At 40.6% G+C, this 19,750-nt stretch overlaps 1 protein-coding gene across 1 annotated transcript in view; it reads left to right on the forward strand.

The window, feature by feature from the left end:
- The window catches only part of SCFD1 (sec1 family domain containing 1), a 139,872-nt gene continuing 120,122 nt past the window's right edge, over nucleotides 1–19,750 (forward strand). The window contains 7 exon segments of the mRNA XM_038405110.2: nucleotides 1–141; nucleotides 7,754–7,824; nucleotides 9,356–9,444; nucleotides 10,230–10,320; nucleotides 11,549–11,671; nucleotides 13,372–13,459; nucleotides 16,529–16,618. Of these exon segments, the coding sequence (XP_038261038.1) occupies nucleotides 111–141; nucleotides 7,754–7,824; nucleotides 9,356–9,444; nucleotides 10,230–10,320; nucleotides 11,549–11,671; nucleotides 13,372–13,459; nucleotides 16,529–16,618 (583 nt within the window). The 5' untranslated portion in view covers nucleotides 1–110.

Genomic DNA, 19,750 nt, shown 5'->3' on the forward strand with positions numbered 1-19,750 from the left:
AGGCGGAGGTCACGGAGGCTCCGCCCCCTCCTGACCTGCTTCCGAGTGCGGCGGCGCGCCACGTCGCCCGCCCGGTGCGTCCGCGGAGGTGGGCGGGGCTGGCCGTGAAGATGGCGGCCGGTATCCGGGAGAAGCAGACGGGTGAGGCGCTTTCCCTTCTAGCCCCCTGCCGGGCACCCGGGGGCTCGGCCTAGGGCCGTGGCCTTTCCCGTCTGGCGGCGCGAGCAGGGGACGTGTGGACCCCGCCCGGCCGGTAGCCGCGGCTGTAAGGAGGTGTGGAGCGGCCGGCAGTAGCTGTGGCCGTGGCTGGGGGAGCGGGGGATTCACACACCCCTCCCGCGGGTAAAGGGGAGGCAGCGCAGGGCCCGCCCCCAGGTGCGTGTATTGTTTTTAGGTGGGGCTGTGAAGCCTGGCGACCCGGGGGGGCCGCTACCGTGCCAGCCGTTTAACGCTGGCTTGGGGGGGGGGGGGGCTCTCGCCTGACCGCGCCCAGGGGCCCCCGCTACCGCCCCTCTGCTGTCCGCCGCCTCCTCTGTTCCCGTTACCCCAGCGCACCACGGAGCTCGGCCTCTCCCAGATCCGCTGTCCCAAGAGTGGCCCCAACTCTGCCGCGGATTGGAGCTCACCTCGGTGGTGCTGTTAGTTCCCAGCGAGTAGGGGGGATGGAAATGGTTGAGAATGAGCTTTCCTGGACTGTTAATGTCACAGAAGAAGACTATATTGCAGAGACTTTTCTGAAATGTAAATAAAATCATAACTGCATAGAAACACGGGCACCAAAATTGCCAGGCTTTGGTCTTGCTGTTGCAGACTAAGCCCTGGTCTACGCTGGTGGGGGGATCGATCTAAGTTCTGCAACTTTAACTATGTGAATAGCGTAGCTGAAGACGACATATCTTAGGTCGACTTACCTCATGTCCTCACAGCATGGGGTTGACTGCCTCCACTACCCCATCGACTTCGACTCTGCCTCTCTGGGTGATGGAGTACAGGAGTTGATAGCAGAGCGATCTATCGGGGGTCAATTTATCGCATCCACACTAGACATGATAAATTGACCCCTGATAAATCAATCACTACCGATCTGGCGGGTAGTATAGACGTACCCTTACCGTGGTGTCTTCACCGCGGTGAGTCGACTGCTGCCGCTCCCCTGTCAACTCCGCCTGTGCCTCTTGCAGAGCTGGAGTACAAGAGTTGATCGGAGAGCACTCGGGAGTCGATTTATCGCATCTATACTAGACCCGATAAATCAATCCCCACTGGATCGATCGCTGCCTACATGATCAATGTAGGGTAACCAGACAGCAAGTGTGAAAAATCTGGGCCGGGGCAATAGGCGCCTATATAAGACACAGCCCCAAATATCGAGACTGTCCCTATAAATTAGGGGCATCTGGTCACGCTATTGAGATGGCACAAATTATGGGAAAGAAGGTGATTAGTAGGTTACGTTTGCTGTCTCTGGAAACAATTTCTCTTTGTTGTGATTATATGTGACCGGAGGTGACCAGACAGCAAATGTGAAAAATGGGACGGGGGGAAGGGGGTAATAGGAGCCTGTATAAGAAAAAGACCCAAAAATTGGGACTGTCCCTATAAAATCGGGACATCTGGTCACCCTAACTGGAGCAGACATAAAATATGGTTTGAAGACAGAAGAACATGTCTTTCTTATGTGAGTTTGCAGTTAGGATTAAACAAAAGATATAGGAGGCATGAGAGTCAAGGAGGTAGAAACTAGGATGGACTTGAGAGGGGACATGAATCTTAAAACTAGGGTGAACATTAGAGGGGACTGCTATTGATAATAGGGCTAATTAATCAACCTTTTCTTAGGCCTGGGCTACACTAGGGGAGGGGTTCGAATTAAGATACGCAACTTCAGCTACGTGAAGTCAAAGTATCTTAGTTTGATTTACCTGGCCGTCCTCGCGGCGGTGAGTCGACCGCAGCAGCTCCCCATCGGCTCCACTTACTCCTCCTGCTGAGGTAGAGTACAGGCGTCGATTCAGGGATCAAAAAGGCTGACAAAGGAGGTGCTGTCGTCATCATGAATAGGTCGGAGTATGAACAAGAGGCTACTAGGCAGCTCTCCAACACCACTTTCTACAAGCCATTACCCTCTGATCCCACTGAGAGTTACCAAAAGAAACTACAGCATTTGCTCAAGAAACTCCCTGAAAAAGCACAAGAACAAATCCGCACAGACACACCCCTGGAGCCCCGACCTGGGGTATTCTATCTGCTACCCAAGATCCATAAACCTGGAAATCCTGGACGCCCCATCATCTCAGGCATTGGCACCCTGACAGCAGGATTGTCTGGCTATGTAGACTCCCTCCTCAGGCCCTTCGTTACCAGCACTCCCAGCTGTCTTCGAGACACCACCGATTTCCTGAGGAAACTACAGTCCATTGGTGATCTTCCTAAAAACACCATCCTAGCCACTATGGATGTAGAAGCCCTCTACACCAACATTCCACACAAAGATGGACTACAAGCCGTCAGGAACAGTATCCCCGATACTGTCACGGCTAACCTGGTGGCAGAACTTTGTGACTTTGTCCTGACCCATAACTATTTCACATTTGGTGACAATGTATACCTTCAAATCAGCGGCACTGCGATGGGTACCCGCATGGCCCCACAGTATGCCAACATTTTTATGGCTGACTTAGAACAACGCTTCCTCAGCTCTCGTCCCCTAATGCCCCTACTCTACTTGCACTACATTGATGACATCTTCATCATCTGGACTCATGAAAAAGAAGATCTTGAGGAATTCCACCATGATTTCAACAATTTCCATCCCACCATCAACCTCAGCCTGGACCAGTCCACACAAGAGATCCACTTCCTGGACACTACGGTGCTAATAAGCGATGGTCACATAAACACCACCCTATATCGGAAACCTACTGACCGCTATTCCTACCTACATGCCTCTAGCTTTCATCCAGATCATACCACTCGATCCATTGTCTACAGCCAAGCGCTACGATATAACCGCATTTGCTCCAACCCCTCAGACAGAGACAAACACCTACAAGATCTCTATCATGCATTCCTACAACTACAATACCCACCTGCTGAAGTGAAGAAACAGATTGACAGAGCCAGAAGAGTACCCAGAAGTCACCTACTACAGGACAGGCCCAACAAAGAAAACAACAGAACGCCACTAGCCATCACCTTCAGCCCCCAACTAAAACCTCTCCAACGCATCATCAAGGATCTACAACCTATCCTGAAGGACGAGCCATCGCTCTCTCAGATCTTGGGAGACAGACCAGTCCTTGCTTACAGACAGCCTCCCAATCTGAAGCAAATACTCACCAGCAACCACACACCACACAACAGAACCACTAACCCAGGAACCTATCCTTGGAACAAAGCCCGTTGCCAACTCTGTCCACATATCTATTCAGGGGACACCATCATAGGGCCTAATCACATCAGCCACACTATCAGAGGCTCGTTCACCTGCGCATCTACCAATGTGATATATGCCATCATGTGCCAGCAATGCCCCTCTGCCATGTACATTGGCCAAACTGGACAGTCTCTACGTAAAAGAATGAATGGACACAAATCAGACATCAAGAATTATAACATTCAAAAACCAGTTGGAGAACACTTCAATCTCTCTGGTCACTCGATCACAGACCTAAGAGTGGCTATACTTCAACAAAAAAGTTTCAAAAACAGACTCCAACAAGAGACTGCTGAATTGGAATTAATTTGCAAACTGGATACAATTAACTTAGGCTTGAATAGAGACTGGGAATGGATGAGTCATTACACAAAGTAAAACTATTTCCCCATGGTATTTCTCCCTCCCACCCCACCCCCCACTGTTCCTCTGATATTCTTGTTAACTGCTGGAATTAGCCTACCTGCTTGTCACCATGAAAGGTTTTCCTCCTTCCGCCCCCTGCTGTTGGTGATGGCTTATCTTAAGTGATCACTCTCCTTACAGTGTGTATGATAAACCCATTGTTTCATGTTCTCTGTGTGTGTGTATATAAATCTCTCCTCTGTTTTTTCCACCAAATGCATCCGATGAAGTCAGCTGTAGCTCACGAAAGCTTATGCTCTAATAAATTTGTTAGTCTCTAAGGTGCCACAAGTACTCCTTTTCTTGATTCAGGGATAGATCACTATCTGCTGATCCGGCGGGTAGTGAAGGCGTAGCCTTAGACATTAATGTCTCTGAGATGTGCCTCTTCTACACTTTACCCTTGTGCATTTTCCTTTTTTCTGGTCTTAATTCATCAACAAGACCTTTTAGTCAATTGTCATTCTGTAACTTTTCAGAACTGAGCAGCAGTAATAATACTGAAGTTTCATTCATCCGCTGTCATTTAACCATATATATAAATGAAGGAAACTTGAATGAGTAATCCAGCTTTGTAGAGCCACGAGCCATCTATTGGAACATACTGTTAGAATGGGAAGCATATTGCATCATAATCCTGTTTATTTCTTTTCCTTGCTAGTGGTTTCACCAAAACCTTGGTTCATCTTCTGGTCATCTCTTCTCTTGACTATTGCAATTATTGCTTTTCAGGCCTCTTGGACTCACATTGTGCCCTGCAAGTGTATTCAACACATTGTTTCTAAAACAGGGGCTGGCAAACTTTTTGACCTGAGGGCCACATCGGGTTTCGGAAATTGTATAGAGGGCCGATTGGGAGAGGCTGTGCCAAGCTGTGCCCTCGCCCCCTTTCTGCTCCCACTTGCTTCTCACCCCCTGGCATCCCCCCACCCCCAGGACTCCTGCCACATCCACCCCCCCGTTCCCTGTCCCCTGACTGCCCCTGGAACTCCTACCCCTGACTGCGCCCTACCACCCCATCCAACCCACCCTCCTTCCTGACTGCCCCCTGGGACCCCTGCCCCCATTCAACCCCCCCGTTCCCTGCCCTCTGACCGCCCTGACCCCATCCACAGCCCTACCCCCTGACCATCACCCCAAACTCCCCTGCCTGCTATCCAACCCCCCCTGCTCCCTGCCCCCTTACAGCGCAGCACAGAGAACCGGTGGCTGGCAGCGCTACAGCCACACCGCCCAGAGGGTTGCCTGGCTGCCCAGAGCATTTTGCCAGTGTAGTGTAGTAAATTGCTCTCCATAACTGCTATCAGTAGCACATTCCCTCGTGGAGCAGTTTAGTACACTATACCGGCAGCATGGCACACTGAGGCTGCAGGGGAGGAGGAACAGTAGGGGAGGGGCCGGGGGCTAGCCTCCTGGGCCAGGAGCTCAGGGGCTGAGCAGGAGGGTCCCCCGGGCCGTAGTTTGCCCACCTCTGTTCTAAAATCATCTTCCTTGTTTTCTATGTTAACCATCTCAACCTACTTCTTGAGTTCCTGTATAAGCTACAGTATCTCTTTCAGTCCTTGTTATTCCCTTTCTGTGCCTTAATTTCATCTTCTCCTATTTTATCTTTTCAACCAATACTTAGTCTTTACAATAATAGTGCAGTTTGATATTCCTTTAATTTCCTTAAACTACAGCAATTCCATCCTTCGATGCTGCCTTTTATCTAGTTATCCTTGATCCTTTCTTCTGTACAACCACCTCTTCCTCCTTCCACATTTCTCCTCATTACTCATTTATTTCAGTCGCTATCACTAAACTCCACTTTTTCTTCTGTTCTGGGCACAATCCATGAATCCTGTAACTTATTTTAAAAATCCAGAGCAACTAAAAAAATGCATCAGAGTACTGAGTACACTTTATGAATTTTGATTGATGTAATCTTCATCTCCCAGTATTGCTGCCTACTGTTTGATATTTCACAATGTGGTCAGTCTTTATTTAGATTGTAGACTCCTCAGAGCAGATATCTGTAACTTATTAATAGGGCCCTATTAAATTCAGGGTCCATTCTGCTCAATTTCATGGCCATAGGATTTGAAAATTAGTCAATTTCATGTTTGCAGATGTTTACATCTGAAATTTCATGGTGTTGTGTGAAGGTTCTGACCCATTTCTTGATGTTGTGTACAGGTTGTGGGGCTGGGGGGTGTCACAAAGCTGTTGTAGGGGGGCTCACGGGATTGCCACTTTCACTTCTGCGCTGCTTTCAGAGCTGGAATCTGAAGGCAGCATCCCCGGAACTTCCTGCAGCCACAGGAGGTTCCTGGAGGTGGGTCTTATTTCTCCTGTGCTGCTGGGAGCCAAGCCGGGGGCTCCTAGCTGATAGTCCTAGCCAGGGTGTGGAGGGACAGACTTATTCTTCCCCTGCATGGCCACTCTCGTGGGGAGATCAGACCCATATCCAGCAACCTGTGGCTGCAGGAAGCTCCGGGGCTGCTGAGGTAGTAATATTTAATTTTTTTTTATTTTTCTGTCCACATGTTTGTATGGCTCCACCGGAAAAGGTACAAAGAGTGCCTCTGCCCACATAATTTTCAGCATTCTTTTGGTATTTTCAGATTTATTGTAGCATACGCTTGTTGGAATGACATATCACATATTAAAATTTGATCTGTTGCTTGAGTCAAAAATTAAGCATTTTTCAATACATAAATGTATTTTAATTCTAAACTTTAGTAATTTATGAATATCTTCTTTCCTTTGGCTATCTAATCTTCCATCTTCTAAAATTCACTCACAGTATTTAACTTGCTCACCACCTGTAGAGTGAATTCCAGACTGCATGCTGTGTGAAATATTTCCTTTTTATTAGTTGTGAGTTTACCTGCCATAATTTAACCATTACTACTTTTTCTTTAAAGGTGCACACACTAGAATGTGCACTTTTCAATATGTCGGTGCCCACCATCTGTTGATGAGTTACTATAGTCTGCCTTGATTGTCTTAAGAAACTTTTTGGCCATTATGTTTTGTGTTCTTCCTGTTGTAGGGAATGCTAGAAAGGTAACTTTCCTTGTTAAAAGATTCAAACTTGCTAAGAGATTGGGGAAGCCATAGATCTAATGGACAGAGCTGAGCTGAGTTGTGTGAACTGTTCTGGCAGCTGTTCTTATTAACAAAATTCTCATTTGGCTACAATTTGTTCCCGTGATAGGAAGAAGAGATTCTGTCTTCAGGTTTAACGACTTTTTTCTTTCTGTCAGCAATAGTTAGTTGAACTTCATAAATTCATGTTGAGATCTATTGTTCTTGACTTAACTCAAAGATCATATGACTGGTGATGGGACACTTGATGGGGAGGTCTCTGAGTTACTACAGAGAATTCTTTCCCAGGTGTCTGGCTGGTAGGTCTTGCCCGTGTGCTCAGGGTCTAACTGATTGCTATATTTGGGGTTGGGAAGGAATTTTCCCCCAGCTCAGATTGGCAGATACTCTTGGGGTTTTTTTGTTTGTTTGTTTGTTTTTGTTTTGTTTTTGCCTTCCTCTGCAGCATAGGGGTATGGGTGACTTCCAGGTTTAAATTAGTGTAAATGGTGGATTCTCTTTAAATGGAAGTTTTTAAATCATGATTTGAGGACTTAAGTAACTCAGCCAGGAGTGAGTGGGTGAGGTTCTGTGGCCTGTAATGTACAGGAGGTCATACTAGATGATCATGATGGTCCTTTCTGACCTTAAAATCCGTAAGTCTATGGAAAAAAGGAATTTAAAATTGTCATCTTGCTTTGGACCTTTGGGAAAAACCAATACTGAACTAACTCACAAAAGCATCTTTTGTCCTTGGAAACATATTTGGTCTCAACGGTTATCAAGGAAAAAAGTAAAACTAACGTAGTAGTAATTGGATGTTTTGATCTCACTATTTTTCAGTGGCCTTGAAGCGTATGTTGAATTTTAATGTTCCTCCTATTAAAAACAGCACAGGAGAACCTGTATGGAAGGTAAGAGAAGCTACTTGACTTACTCCAAAAGTTTAGATTATCAGTTTTTAACCAATTGGAGGTAAAAATCTGGCAACCATTAGGTAAAATCAGACCAAGTGTTTCTGGTATATTATAGTAATAACCTGCAATTTCTGACAATTTGTCATGTTTTGAGAAAATTAACGTTTTATAGGCACTTTATCTTTCCATTGGGCTGATGCTTTTTTAATTATTAAAATATTAAAATTATTAAAATATTTAATTTCTTTACATTAGAAAACAAACTATAGTATTGGAGCAAAAGAATAGAATTGGGGATGAGGTAGTAACAAATAATTGAAGGTGTATAAGTTTCCTTTTTAAAAGTTTTAGTTTTAATCTAGACACTTGGCTGCGCACAGTTTGGTTACTTTCACCAATTATCTTCTGAAAATTTGTCATGAAAAATTCACCTTTTTCAGGCCAAGTTTCCAATGACATACATACAACTTAATTATGATGTGATGCATCATTTGCCATTGTGCACAGGAAATACTGAATACCCATAGGAGACTGTGTAATTATGCCTAGCCCAGGGGTTCTCAAACTGGGGCTTGGGACCCCTAAGGGGGTCACGAGGTTATTACATGGGGGGTCATAAGCTGTCAACCTCCACTCCAAACCCTGCTTTGCCTCCAGCATTTATACTGGTGTTAAATATATTAAAAGTGTTTTTAATTTGTAAGGGGGGGTCGAACTGAGAGGCTTGCTATGTGAAAGGGGTCACCAGTAAAAAAAAGTTTCAGAGCCACTGGCCTAATCTTTTCTCCTTTGTGTTGTCAATAGTGTTTGTTCTGTTCTTGTACTTAAATTCTTTTACTCTGTAAAGGGTTTTTATCCTATGTATTGCACATTCTAGTTGATGGATAAGATACATGTTTAGAAGTACAGCATCTTAAGGAAGCAATGCTGAACTGAAGTTCTAGGAAAACTTATTATATATTTTAAGTAAGAACCTGAGAAGAAACTAGTGGAAGACCCTATTGGGGTCCAGTGACAAAGACTCATTTGTAACATGTGGGCAAGCACTGGCAAAAATTCAGAATGAAATAGGTAGAAATGGGAAAGAGAAGGGAACTCAAAGGAAGAAACTGAATTTTTAAAGTAGTAAATCTAGGGCAAGCGGAGCCAAAGATTTCTTCATTACTGTTTTTTCAATATGGCATTCTGGAATGATTTTAATTCCCCCTAAATGATATTTTCCTTCTCTTCTTCCACTCAGTCCTGTACCATCAGTTTTCTCTTTTTCAGGTCAGAGGAGTTTGCCTTTTTGTGATACTTTTGCACTTCCCAATAATTACTTTTCTGGATGCAGAGATTCCTGTTTGACTGTCGTGAAGCACTGATTCTGGCAAGATTTCTCCATCTTTCTTTTTTGTTGCTCATTTGGGTTTTTTTCTGCTTTATTGTCTCTTAGTAAATAGTAATGATAGGAATGGAAGAACTTACAAAATATAATAAAATTTTCATATTAATAAATATTTTAACATTTTCATCCTATGTTTTATAGGTTCTCATTTATGACAGATTTGGCCAAGATATCATCTCTCCTTTGCTGTCAGTGAAAGAGCTGAGAGACATGGGCATCACCTTGCATCTGTGAGTACTTTGTGCATTCATTTGTTAGTTATATCTGTTTACTTATTCTTCAAACCATGTATCAAAGACTCCAGTTGTTTATATTCTTAAAAAAAATCACATACAAAGTCCATTGAATCAGTACAAAAAATCCAAAGGCGCTTTTAAAAATTTAACTGAAGATTCTGTTCTTACCCCTACCCAAATCCAGTAGGAGTACTGTGGCTAAAGGATGGGTAAAGTTATCAAACTAGTCAGAAGCATTTCTTACGCAGTGGAAGATGAGGGACTCCCTCTCAAATGAATAAATAAAAATAAAATAACCCAGTATTCTTCTTCAAGTATTTATCCACGTCGATCCAACTGCGAGTTTGCATGTTCATGAGAGAGGATTTTTTTGTCAAGGGCGTGTTGAGGATGCAGGTGCATCCTATGTGCCCTTGCATTTCCTTCTGGCCCCCATAAAGGGCTGAATAGACCCAACCACCTCTCCGTTCCTTCTTACCCTTCATAGCGGAGACAGAACTTAGCAATGTCTGCCTGCTATCCTGGAGCTCTCAACTGTTAATTTAGGGTTAGTGCTCATCTATCAAGTAATTTTTTTTTTTAATTTTTGAAATAATTGACCATTGTGTGTGTGGTGATATTGCTGAAATCAAACTTCATAAGGCATAAAGAGGAATTCTACAAAATTGGATCATCCTTATAAAACTAAACATTTTATTTTCTGATGTTCATAGTGTTGAATGAATAGGAAGAGAAGCAACAGTAACTGGAAAGGTAACTTAGTTTTGATTTTCCCTTAGGCTTTTGCATTCTGATCGAGATCCTATTCCAGATGTTCCAGCAGTATACTTTGTAATGCCAACAGAAGAAAATATTGACAGAATGTGCCAGGTAACTACTTTGCGCATTTAATGTTTGAAATAGGAGTCCATAACTAACTCATGTGAGATTATGAATGCACCTTCTATCAAATTTTAACATAATGCATGTATTAACCTATATTTGCCACAAAAAGGAATTCTGTTATAAAACTACTTCTGTATCCAAACTGTAATTTGTGAAGCTGATGTTTCCCAGAACTTTAAGGAAGAGCAATAGCTGGGAGGGGGTATGTAGTTGTGGGAAGAGGGAGATTTGAACATAGGCCTCCCTGCTGGTTATGCTCCGTGGTGCAGTCTGTATTTGGGTGGAATAGTAGAGACATATGCACTGTTAAATAGCTTAAGTTTCATTTCCTTGCTTTTGATGTTTTGTGTTAGGTATGTTGTGTGTCCAGTGTTGGAATTATTATTTATGAATATTAATAAGACAGGGCACCACTAGACATTATCCTATAAAGTCCTTTATTAAGTCCAAAGGCCAGATGATAGTTGTGCGATTGCTTTAAATGTGCCTAAAAAACTGTAAATAATAAGCAATGTACTATACCCAATACAGTAACAAACATCTGTAAGCATATGATCAATTATACTCACAGACAGACCAGACCAGTGAATAGTCCTTTCATCCTGTTCGTCTCAGCATGGTTGGAGTGGTTCTGATAAAGAACCTTCAGATTCATGGCTCTTTGTATGCTTCAGCTAACTTGTTAGCTTGAGCAAAAACCCAGTTTGAAGCAGTTTATCATTAGTGCTGTCCTTCCTCCTCCCTTTCCTTGCTAACCTGCAGAGCAATGGGAAAGTTTGTGCTTGCTTCTTTTAAGACAGTATTTCTTTGTTTTGTTACTGCAGCCTTTTATTTTATTAATTACTTTTTGAACCATGCATTCTTCGCACGTTACATTCTGGTCTTATAACTTCTTATTCTCACCAGCTTCCTTTATCTGATGATTAGGGCCTTTTCTGACATACCCACAAATATATTATTTTCTTAACCAAACTTAAGATAACCTTATTTCTTTAATTTCATAACTATCCCTACATCTAGCAACCTCCATTAATATACAATACAGTGTTTTTATGTATCAACAGTCATCTGAGCACACCAGAATAATTTCATTTCAATGATAACTAGAACACTAGGTAATAAAGATTATTGAATTTTTAAGAAGTATCTTCATTTTTAGCTAGATGCTTTGTAGTAACTATTGAGAGTAAAAGCTATTAATTTTTGCTTTCAGGATCTTCGAAATCAACTTTATGAATCATATTATTTAAATTTTATTTCTGCCATTTCAAGAAGTAAACTGGAAGATATTGCAAATGCTGCATTAGGGGCCAGTGCAGTAACACAAGTAGCGAAGGTAAGAAATTTTGCAGGCTATGATATTAAAGGATCTTCACTTTTTAAAACTCTGCATTTTTTAATGTTTCACAAAGCATTTAGTATTAAAATATTAATGAAATATAAATGTTCTTTTCATTTAGGCTGACCTAATGCCATATAGCCTTTTAGCTTCATTTTTCTGCTCCCAAACTGACATAAATAATTTGTGATTGCAATCTTTGTTGGAAATTGAGAATGTACAACTGGAATGGACAGACAATCCATGCACAAATTATATTTTAAATTATCTGCTAAATTATAAAAAAACGAGGAAACCTAGAATAAAGATTGACATGTAGCAGACATATCAAAGATGTATATTTCTGAAGAACTCTCTTCATATTTCAGATCACGTTATTCACTTTCTCTCCTTATTTTTATAGTTTACAATTGGAGAGAGAGGAGCGGTTACCAAATTTTTAATTCAACTCAAACAAGAACTACTATTAAACTCTCACATCCTCAGTTTGTGTAAATTGGTATATCTACGTTGGCTTCAGTGCTCAGACATCTGTTTCTTCCCTTTTACGCATTATCCAAATATTTGTATTTTGCATTATTATTTTTCTGAACATATGAATAAACAAAAGGTGTTATACAGCACACTCATGATAGTGTTGAAATTATTTCATCGTTCTGTGAAGATGAACATCTTTCAACGCAGCCAGATTGAGTGCTAAGCACCTCAACAAAAGGCAAAGTCTAACTTTTATATTCTAGCTTTTATTAGCAGATTAGTGCCCTAGAAACATTTAATATTTGTTTCTTCTTAATAGTTCTGAGCAGCACTCTCTAAGATATTTCAGCTGTAGTTGTATCTTATTCAGTTTCTTTATTTAAATGTCAGACCTTACTATAGTTACTATAGATAGAAATCTGGTATTGTTCGGTTTCAGATTAAAGCTGTAACAAGTCATAAATATATGTTTAAGACAAGACAGCTTCGCACTTTATTCTTAGCATATTGTAATGATTGTCATCCTTAAGGCTAAGATTTTGTCACGGATATTTTTAGTTAAAGTTACGGACAGTTCATGAGCAATAATGAAAAATTCATGGAAGCCCATGACCTGTCCCTGACTTTTACTAAAAATATCCGTGACAAATTGGGGAGCCTGGGCAGCTGTGCATGGCTGGGAGCTCCAGGAGCCCCCATCACCCGTGGCATCTCACAGCTCCAGGGTCCCCCTCTGCTGGGGGCTCTGAGCTATGGGGGTTCCCCCTGCCACCAGCAGCGGCCAGGAGCTCTGGGATCCCTCCCAGGGAGGGTGGGAGCAGTGGGGGGTCCCTCCAGCCACCTGGGGCAGCAGGGCTACCCCGCAGCTCCCTGCCTCCGCAGGTGATGGGGGACCCTGCTGGCACTGGCTCAAATCACAGAGATCTTTGGAAATCACAGATTCCGTGACCTCCATGGCTAAATCGCAGCCTTAGTCATAAGAACTGCCATTCTGGATTGGACCAATGGTCCATCTAGCCCAGTATCCAGTCTCCTATAGTTGCCAGTACCAGAGCTTCAGAGGAGTGTGCAGAACAGGGCAGTTGGAGTGAGCCACCTCTGTCTTCCGCTTCTTGCTTGTCAAAGATTTAGGGTCATCCCAAGCATAGGATTGCATCCCTGGCCATAAGATGGCCATTGGTGGAACTAAACTAATTCTTTTTTTGTCCCTTAATTTGTAGGTCTTTGATCAGTATCTCAATTTTATTACTTTGGAAGATGATATGTTTGTATTGTGTAATCAAAATAAGGAGCTCATCTCATATCGTGGTAGGTAAAATTTCATTTGTATAACATTTGTTACCATTGAATATCTAAAATGTAAGCTTACTCTGAAGTCAAAACAATATCTAATAATGATCTTAAATGAGTTCTGTTCTGTAATTGAGTATTTCCAATTTAGCAGATATATAAATCTAAAATCTTTTTCTGTTTTAAGGCCAGAAGAGGTCTCTATGATGAGTTAATCTGACTTCACAAGAATTTACTAGAAATGGGGTTCAAAACCATGCAGATACATGTTAATAGGATCTTAAAATCCAATGTCTTAATCACTTGGTTATTCTGATCTTGAGTGAAAATACAGTAACTCCTCGCTTAATGTTGCAGTTGTGTTCCTGAAAAATGCTACTTTAAGCGAAACAATGTTAAGTGAATCCAATTTCCCCATAAGAATTAATGTAAATAGTGGGGGTTCAGGTCCAGGGAAATTTTTTTCAACAGATAAAAGACTATATTTTATATATTTACACACACACATACACAGTATAAGTTTTGAATAAACAATTTAATACTGTACACAGTAATGATGATTGTGAAGCTTGGTTGAGGTGGTGGAGTCGGAAGGTGGGACATTTCCCAGGGAATGCCTTACTGCTAAATTATGAGCTAGTACTTGGCTGAGCCCTCAAGGGTTAACATGTTGTTAATGTAGCTTCACACTCTACAAGGCAGCACGAATGGAGGGAGGAGAGACAGACACACACACCGTGTGTGTGTGTGTGTGTGTGTGAGAGAGAGAGAGAGAGAGACCTGCATTGGCTCTTTAAGTATGTTGACGCCACTCTAAGTACATTGCCTTTTAAAGTAGATCAGCAAGTTGAGACAGCAGCTGCTACCAGCAAGCTCCCTCCATCCTGAGCCCTGTCCTGTGTCTGTCAACACCCCACCTCACCCCACTCTGTGGAAATGGGGTAAAGGAGTGGGGAGGGAGGGAACACCCTGACATTAGCACCCCTCTTTACCCTTCCCTCTCCCCGCACAGCAAGCAGGAGGCTCCCAAGAGTAGCTCCAAGGCAGAGGGCAGGAGCAGCACACAGCAGTGAGGGGAGGGACAGCTGAACTGCTCAGCCATTGATAGCCTGCTGGGCAGCTGCAGTACAGGGAACTTAGGGGAGAGGGAGCTGATGGGGGGCTGCCCATCCACCCTGGTTCCAAGCCCCCACCTGCTCGCTGCAACGGGCTGCTCTTCCTGCAAGCAGTGGACAAAGCAGGCGGCTGCCAAACAACCTTATAAGGGAGCATTGCGCAACTTTAAATGAGCATGTTCTCTAATTGATCAGCAGTGAAACAACATTAACTGGAACAACTTTAAGTGAGGAGTTACTATATATGTTTTTGTAGTGGCGGAAGAGTACTGTCTTAAAATTAAACATTTTTAAGAATATTGAACAGTTCTTAAAAAAAAAAAAAAAAAATTGAAATTAGTGCTCCAAATAGAAAAACGTACTACTATAGGTTTGTACACACTCACAGGGCTTATTTACACATGGAGTTATTCAGGAACAGGTATTCTTGAATAACTCCTTGTATAGACATTCTTATTCCAGAATGCAGTGAGTGCAGCCAGCTTAGAAATTGGCTAACAAGTCAGTTTTTAGAAAGAAAAGGTGTACTTGTGACACCTTAGAGACTAACAAATTTATTTGAGCATAAACGTGCATCTGATGAAGTGAGCTGTAGCTCATGAAAGCTTATGCTCAAATAAATTTGTTAGTCTCTAAGGTGCCACAAGTACTCCTTTTCTTTTTGCAGATACAGACTAACATGGCTGCTACTCTGAAACCTGTCACCTGTTTTAGAGTCACTCTTCATTAGTTTTGTACACGTGTACATGCTGCGTATTTATTCAAGTATTAGCCATGGAGAACATAACTTCTTGAACAGAAGCACATAAAAATCTGAGGTGCAGATGTTTGATCCCTGCTTTTTTTCTTTTACCAGCAATCTACTAAGGAGGCTGGAAGATCAGAGAGAGGATAGTTTTCTAATTATGACAGCAATTACCAGTCTTCTAAGCAATAACCAGTCCTTACATACTTTCCCCTATCAACTTGTTAGAATGGGTCCACCCAGTTTTTTGCTTCCTTTCTAAACAAATTAATTTTTCAAAATTCAAATGCTGTAATATTCTGTAGATTTCAATTAAGATATGATGAACCTAGAGTAAACTCACTTCACAATCTTTTCCTGCCCCACCAAAAAAAAATGAAAAAGAAAATGTATACGTAACACAACTTAGGTTTGTTGTGTAAAATGGTGATTGTTACCACAGTGTCCTAAATAAACAGAAGTTGATAGCCAAGCTTGTCAAATACTGTTTTATTAGAATCAGAAATATTAGTTAAAGATAAAATTTATTACTGCTACAGTAGAGCAGCTATAGGGAAGGTTTATGTGTGTTTTACACGCACAAACTCTGTGTATCTCCCTATCTATGTTATAAAATACTTTGGAATTATCCCTGGATCAGAAAATTTGCATGCAGATTGTCATTGATAGCAAAATATTTTTAAAACCGTTAATGGAGTAATTATTATATATGTTACAGACCATTGAGTTTGGAACTTTCTTAATACATAAAATAACATATTGTAATATCTGTACAGATACAGAATTTTTATTCTCTAGATAGCATAGTCTGTTCCACCTCAGGAAGCTGGTTTCCAAGTGGATGTTAGTCCAAAATCACCACATGCATTGTCATAATTCTCCATTTCCACCCATAGCTGCAGTAGTAATAGGGTAAGGTCAGGGTTGACATGTATTGTAAGATATGTGGAAGAAGATTGCACAATGTTGGTTTTGCTCTAACCAGTAAAACTAATTTCTTTTTCATGTTTTTCCATTATTCGTGACTTTAAAAATTAATTGGGAACAGGAGTGGAAACATTAAGTGGGGCCTTCATCACAGCTTTCTTACTTTGGTCACTTCTTCAGTGTTGATGACTGAGAGTCACTGCTTGACTGCTGTAGAAGATTTCCTCACTGTGTTTTATATTAGAGATTGCTTTAGACTGTAACTCCACTTTTTTTTTATTTTATTTTACAATGTTTTAGCCATTAACAGACCAGATATAACGGACACTGAAATGGAGGCCATTATGGACACTGTGGTTGATCGTCTCTTCTGCTTTTTTGTTACACTTGGTAAGTTTACAAGTTCCAGTATATTTCTCAATGTGCTGTTCCCTCTAAGAGATCTGCATTTTCAATTACATATTGTAAGTCTCTAAACTTCCACATATGCAGCCTGAGAGAGGAAGTAGGGTCAGTGCAAGACCCCTGAATTCTGTTTGATATGAAAGTTTTGGCCAGTCACTAGACCTGTTTTGCGCTCTGAAAATACTGTTGAATAGGCAGTAATTCCCATATAAGAGTGGAGTCTAAGTGTCTGAAAAATTTTGTCTTGAGATCCTTGGATGAAAGGTGCTATAGGAAGTGCAAGGTGTTAGTTTAATATTTTTCACTGAAAACTGGATATTCTTTTAACTCAAACTCATAGTTCACAACAACCTTTACCTTATTATTTCAGTCATGTTCTACACAGAGTTTGTGATTGTGTTAGAAGAGGCTTTCATAATCTACTGTAGATTTTTAAAACTGTTTCTAAACCTCTCTGTTTGTCACAGTCGTGACATCTGTGACACAAACCATGACTTTTAAGGTGGGCTTTTCAAAAGTGCTTATTGTTGGCATAAATCTGCTGCTGTTTGTAAGTGGTAAAAATGCTCCTGCTTCGGTGCTTCATGCTGAAAACTGCTTAATTAGGAACAGAACTGAGCGAATGCTGAATAATTTTGAAATTCCCATCCTTAATATTTTTCATAAAAGTTCATGATCATAACACCATAACTAGCTTGGTCATGGAGTGTTTTTAATTTTATGAAAATATTAGTTAAATATTTTAAATAATTCATATTGTAAAATAAAGGATATGTTGTTCCCTTACTTTTCCTTTTCTTACAGTAAAATTACTGTCATTTTTTTTTTGCCATGACACACAACCAGTCTTGATGACAACCAACAAGATAAAATCTCTTATTCTGAGATTTTGAGAGATTGTCAGGGTTTTTGCTCATAAAACAAGTTTTTGTTAGATAGCATACAAGGTATTATCAATGTTTGTCATTAATGGTTGGATAACTGTCAGAGAAATAATTGAAAAGTGTACATGTCCATTTTAATAGCAACTGAGTAAAATTTAACATGCTTAAAATTATAAGCACTGAAGTGCTAATTGACAGCTCTCAGATTTATTTCCCTTTTCACTGCCTAAAATTGTAACTTCTTGAGGAAGAGAGTTTAGCAGCCCCCAGGGCACTCAGAATTAGAAGGATCCTTAGAACCTGTTGAATGCCTTAGTTTCTGTGGCAAGAAGTAAAGTGTATCTTAAAGAGCCACTTGAATCTTCAGCGTTTCAACTTGCATGTATTTAAAAATTCAATATATAACAGGTGAAGCCTGAAATTCCAATGAAAAATTTATTTTAATAAATAAATATTCCCCTGCAATGAGTTGCAACCCAGATCTTGCAGTATTGTCTTAATGGAAGAGACCCTGACCATCAAAAGCAAAAACAACTAAGCAAAAGCAAACTTGATTAATCTATTTGATTATCTAATCAGCGAGAAATGAAAAAGTAAATAAACAGCATAAATAATGTAAATTATATTTTAAAATTCTTAACTTTGAATTAGGGCTGTTGATTAATCACAGTTAACTCGTGTGATTAACTCAAAAAAATTAATCCTGATTAATCGCACTTTTAATTGCACTGTTAAACAATACCAGTTGAAATTTATTATATTTTTGGATGTTTTTCTACGTTTTCAAATATGTTGATTTCAGTTACAACACAGAATACAAACTGTATAGTTCTCACTTTATATTATTATTATTTTTATTACAAATATTTGCACTGTAAAAATGATAAAGAAATAGTATTTTTCAATTCACCTCATACAAGTAATGTAGTGCAATCTCTTTATCATGAAAATGCAACTTACAAATGTAGATTTTTTTTTTGTTACGTAACTGTTTTGTTTTTTGAGTGCAATGTAAAACATCAGAGCCTACAAGTCCACTCAGTCCTACTTCTCGTTCAGCCAATCGCTAAGACAAATACGTTTGCTTACATTTACAGGACATAATTCTCATTTACACTTCTTATTTACAATGTCCCCTGACAGTGAGAACAGCTGTTCACATGGCAGTTTTGTAGCCATCACTGCAAGGTATTTAAGTGCCAGATATGCTAAATATTCATATGTCCCTTTATGCTTTGGCCACCATTCCAGAGGGCATGCTTCTATACTGATGACACTCCTTAAAAAAGTAATGTGTTAATTAAATTTGTGATTGAATTCCTTGGGAGAGAATTGTATGTCTTCTGCTCTGTTTTACCCACATTCTGCAATATATTTCATGTTATAGCAATCTTGGACGATGACCCAGCATATGTTGTTCGTTTTAAGAACACTTTCACTGCAGATTTGACAAAACTCAAAGAAGGTACCAATGTGAGATTTCTAAAGACAGCTACAGCACTCGACCCAAGATTTAAGAATCTGAGAGGGATGCGGTATGGAGCATGTTTTCAGAAGTCTTAAAAGAGCAACACTCCGATGTGGAAACTACAGAACTGAACCACCAAAAAAGAAAATCAACCTTCTGTTGGTGGCATCTGACTCAGATGTTGAAAATGAATATGCATCAGTCCTCGCTGCTTTGGATTGCTATCGAGCAGGAACCTATCATTGGCATGGACGCGTCCTCTGGAAGGGTGGTTGAAACATGAAGGGACGTATGACTCTTTAATGGATCTGGCACGTAAATATCTTGCGGCACTGGCTACAACAGTGCCATGCAAACACCTGTTCTCACTTTCAAGTGACATTGTAAACAAGAAGCGGGCAGCATTATCTCCTGCAAATGTAAACAAACTTGTTTGTCTGAGTGATTGGCTGAACAAGAACTAGGACTGAGTGGACTTGTAGGCTCTAAAGTTTTACAATGTTTTATTTTTGAGTGCAGTTATATTTTTGTACATAATTCTACATTTGTTAGTTCAACTTTTATGTTAGAGATTGCACTACATTATTTGTATTAGGTTAATTGAAAAATACCATTTCTTTTGTTTTTTACTGTGCAAATATTTGTAATAAAAAATAATATAAAGTGAACACTGTACACTTTGTATTCTGTGTGGTAATTGAAATCAATATATTTGAAAATGTATAAAACACCCAAAAACATTTAAATAAACGGCATTCTATTAAT

The sequence above is a fragment of the Dermochelys coriacea genome, chromosome 6 (genome assembly GCF_009764565.3).
Source record: "Dermochelys coriacea isolate rDerCor1 chromosome 6, rDerCor1.pri.v4, whole genome shotgun sequence".
NCBI classification, from domain to species: Eukaryota; Metazoa; Chordata; order Testudines; family Dermochelyidae; genus Dermochelys; species Dermochelys coriacea.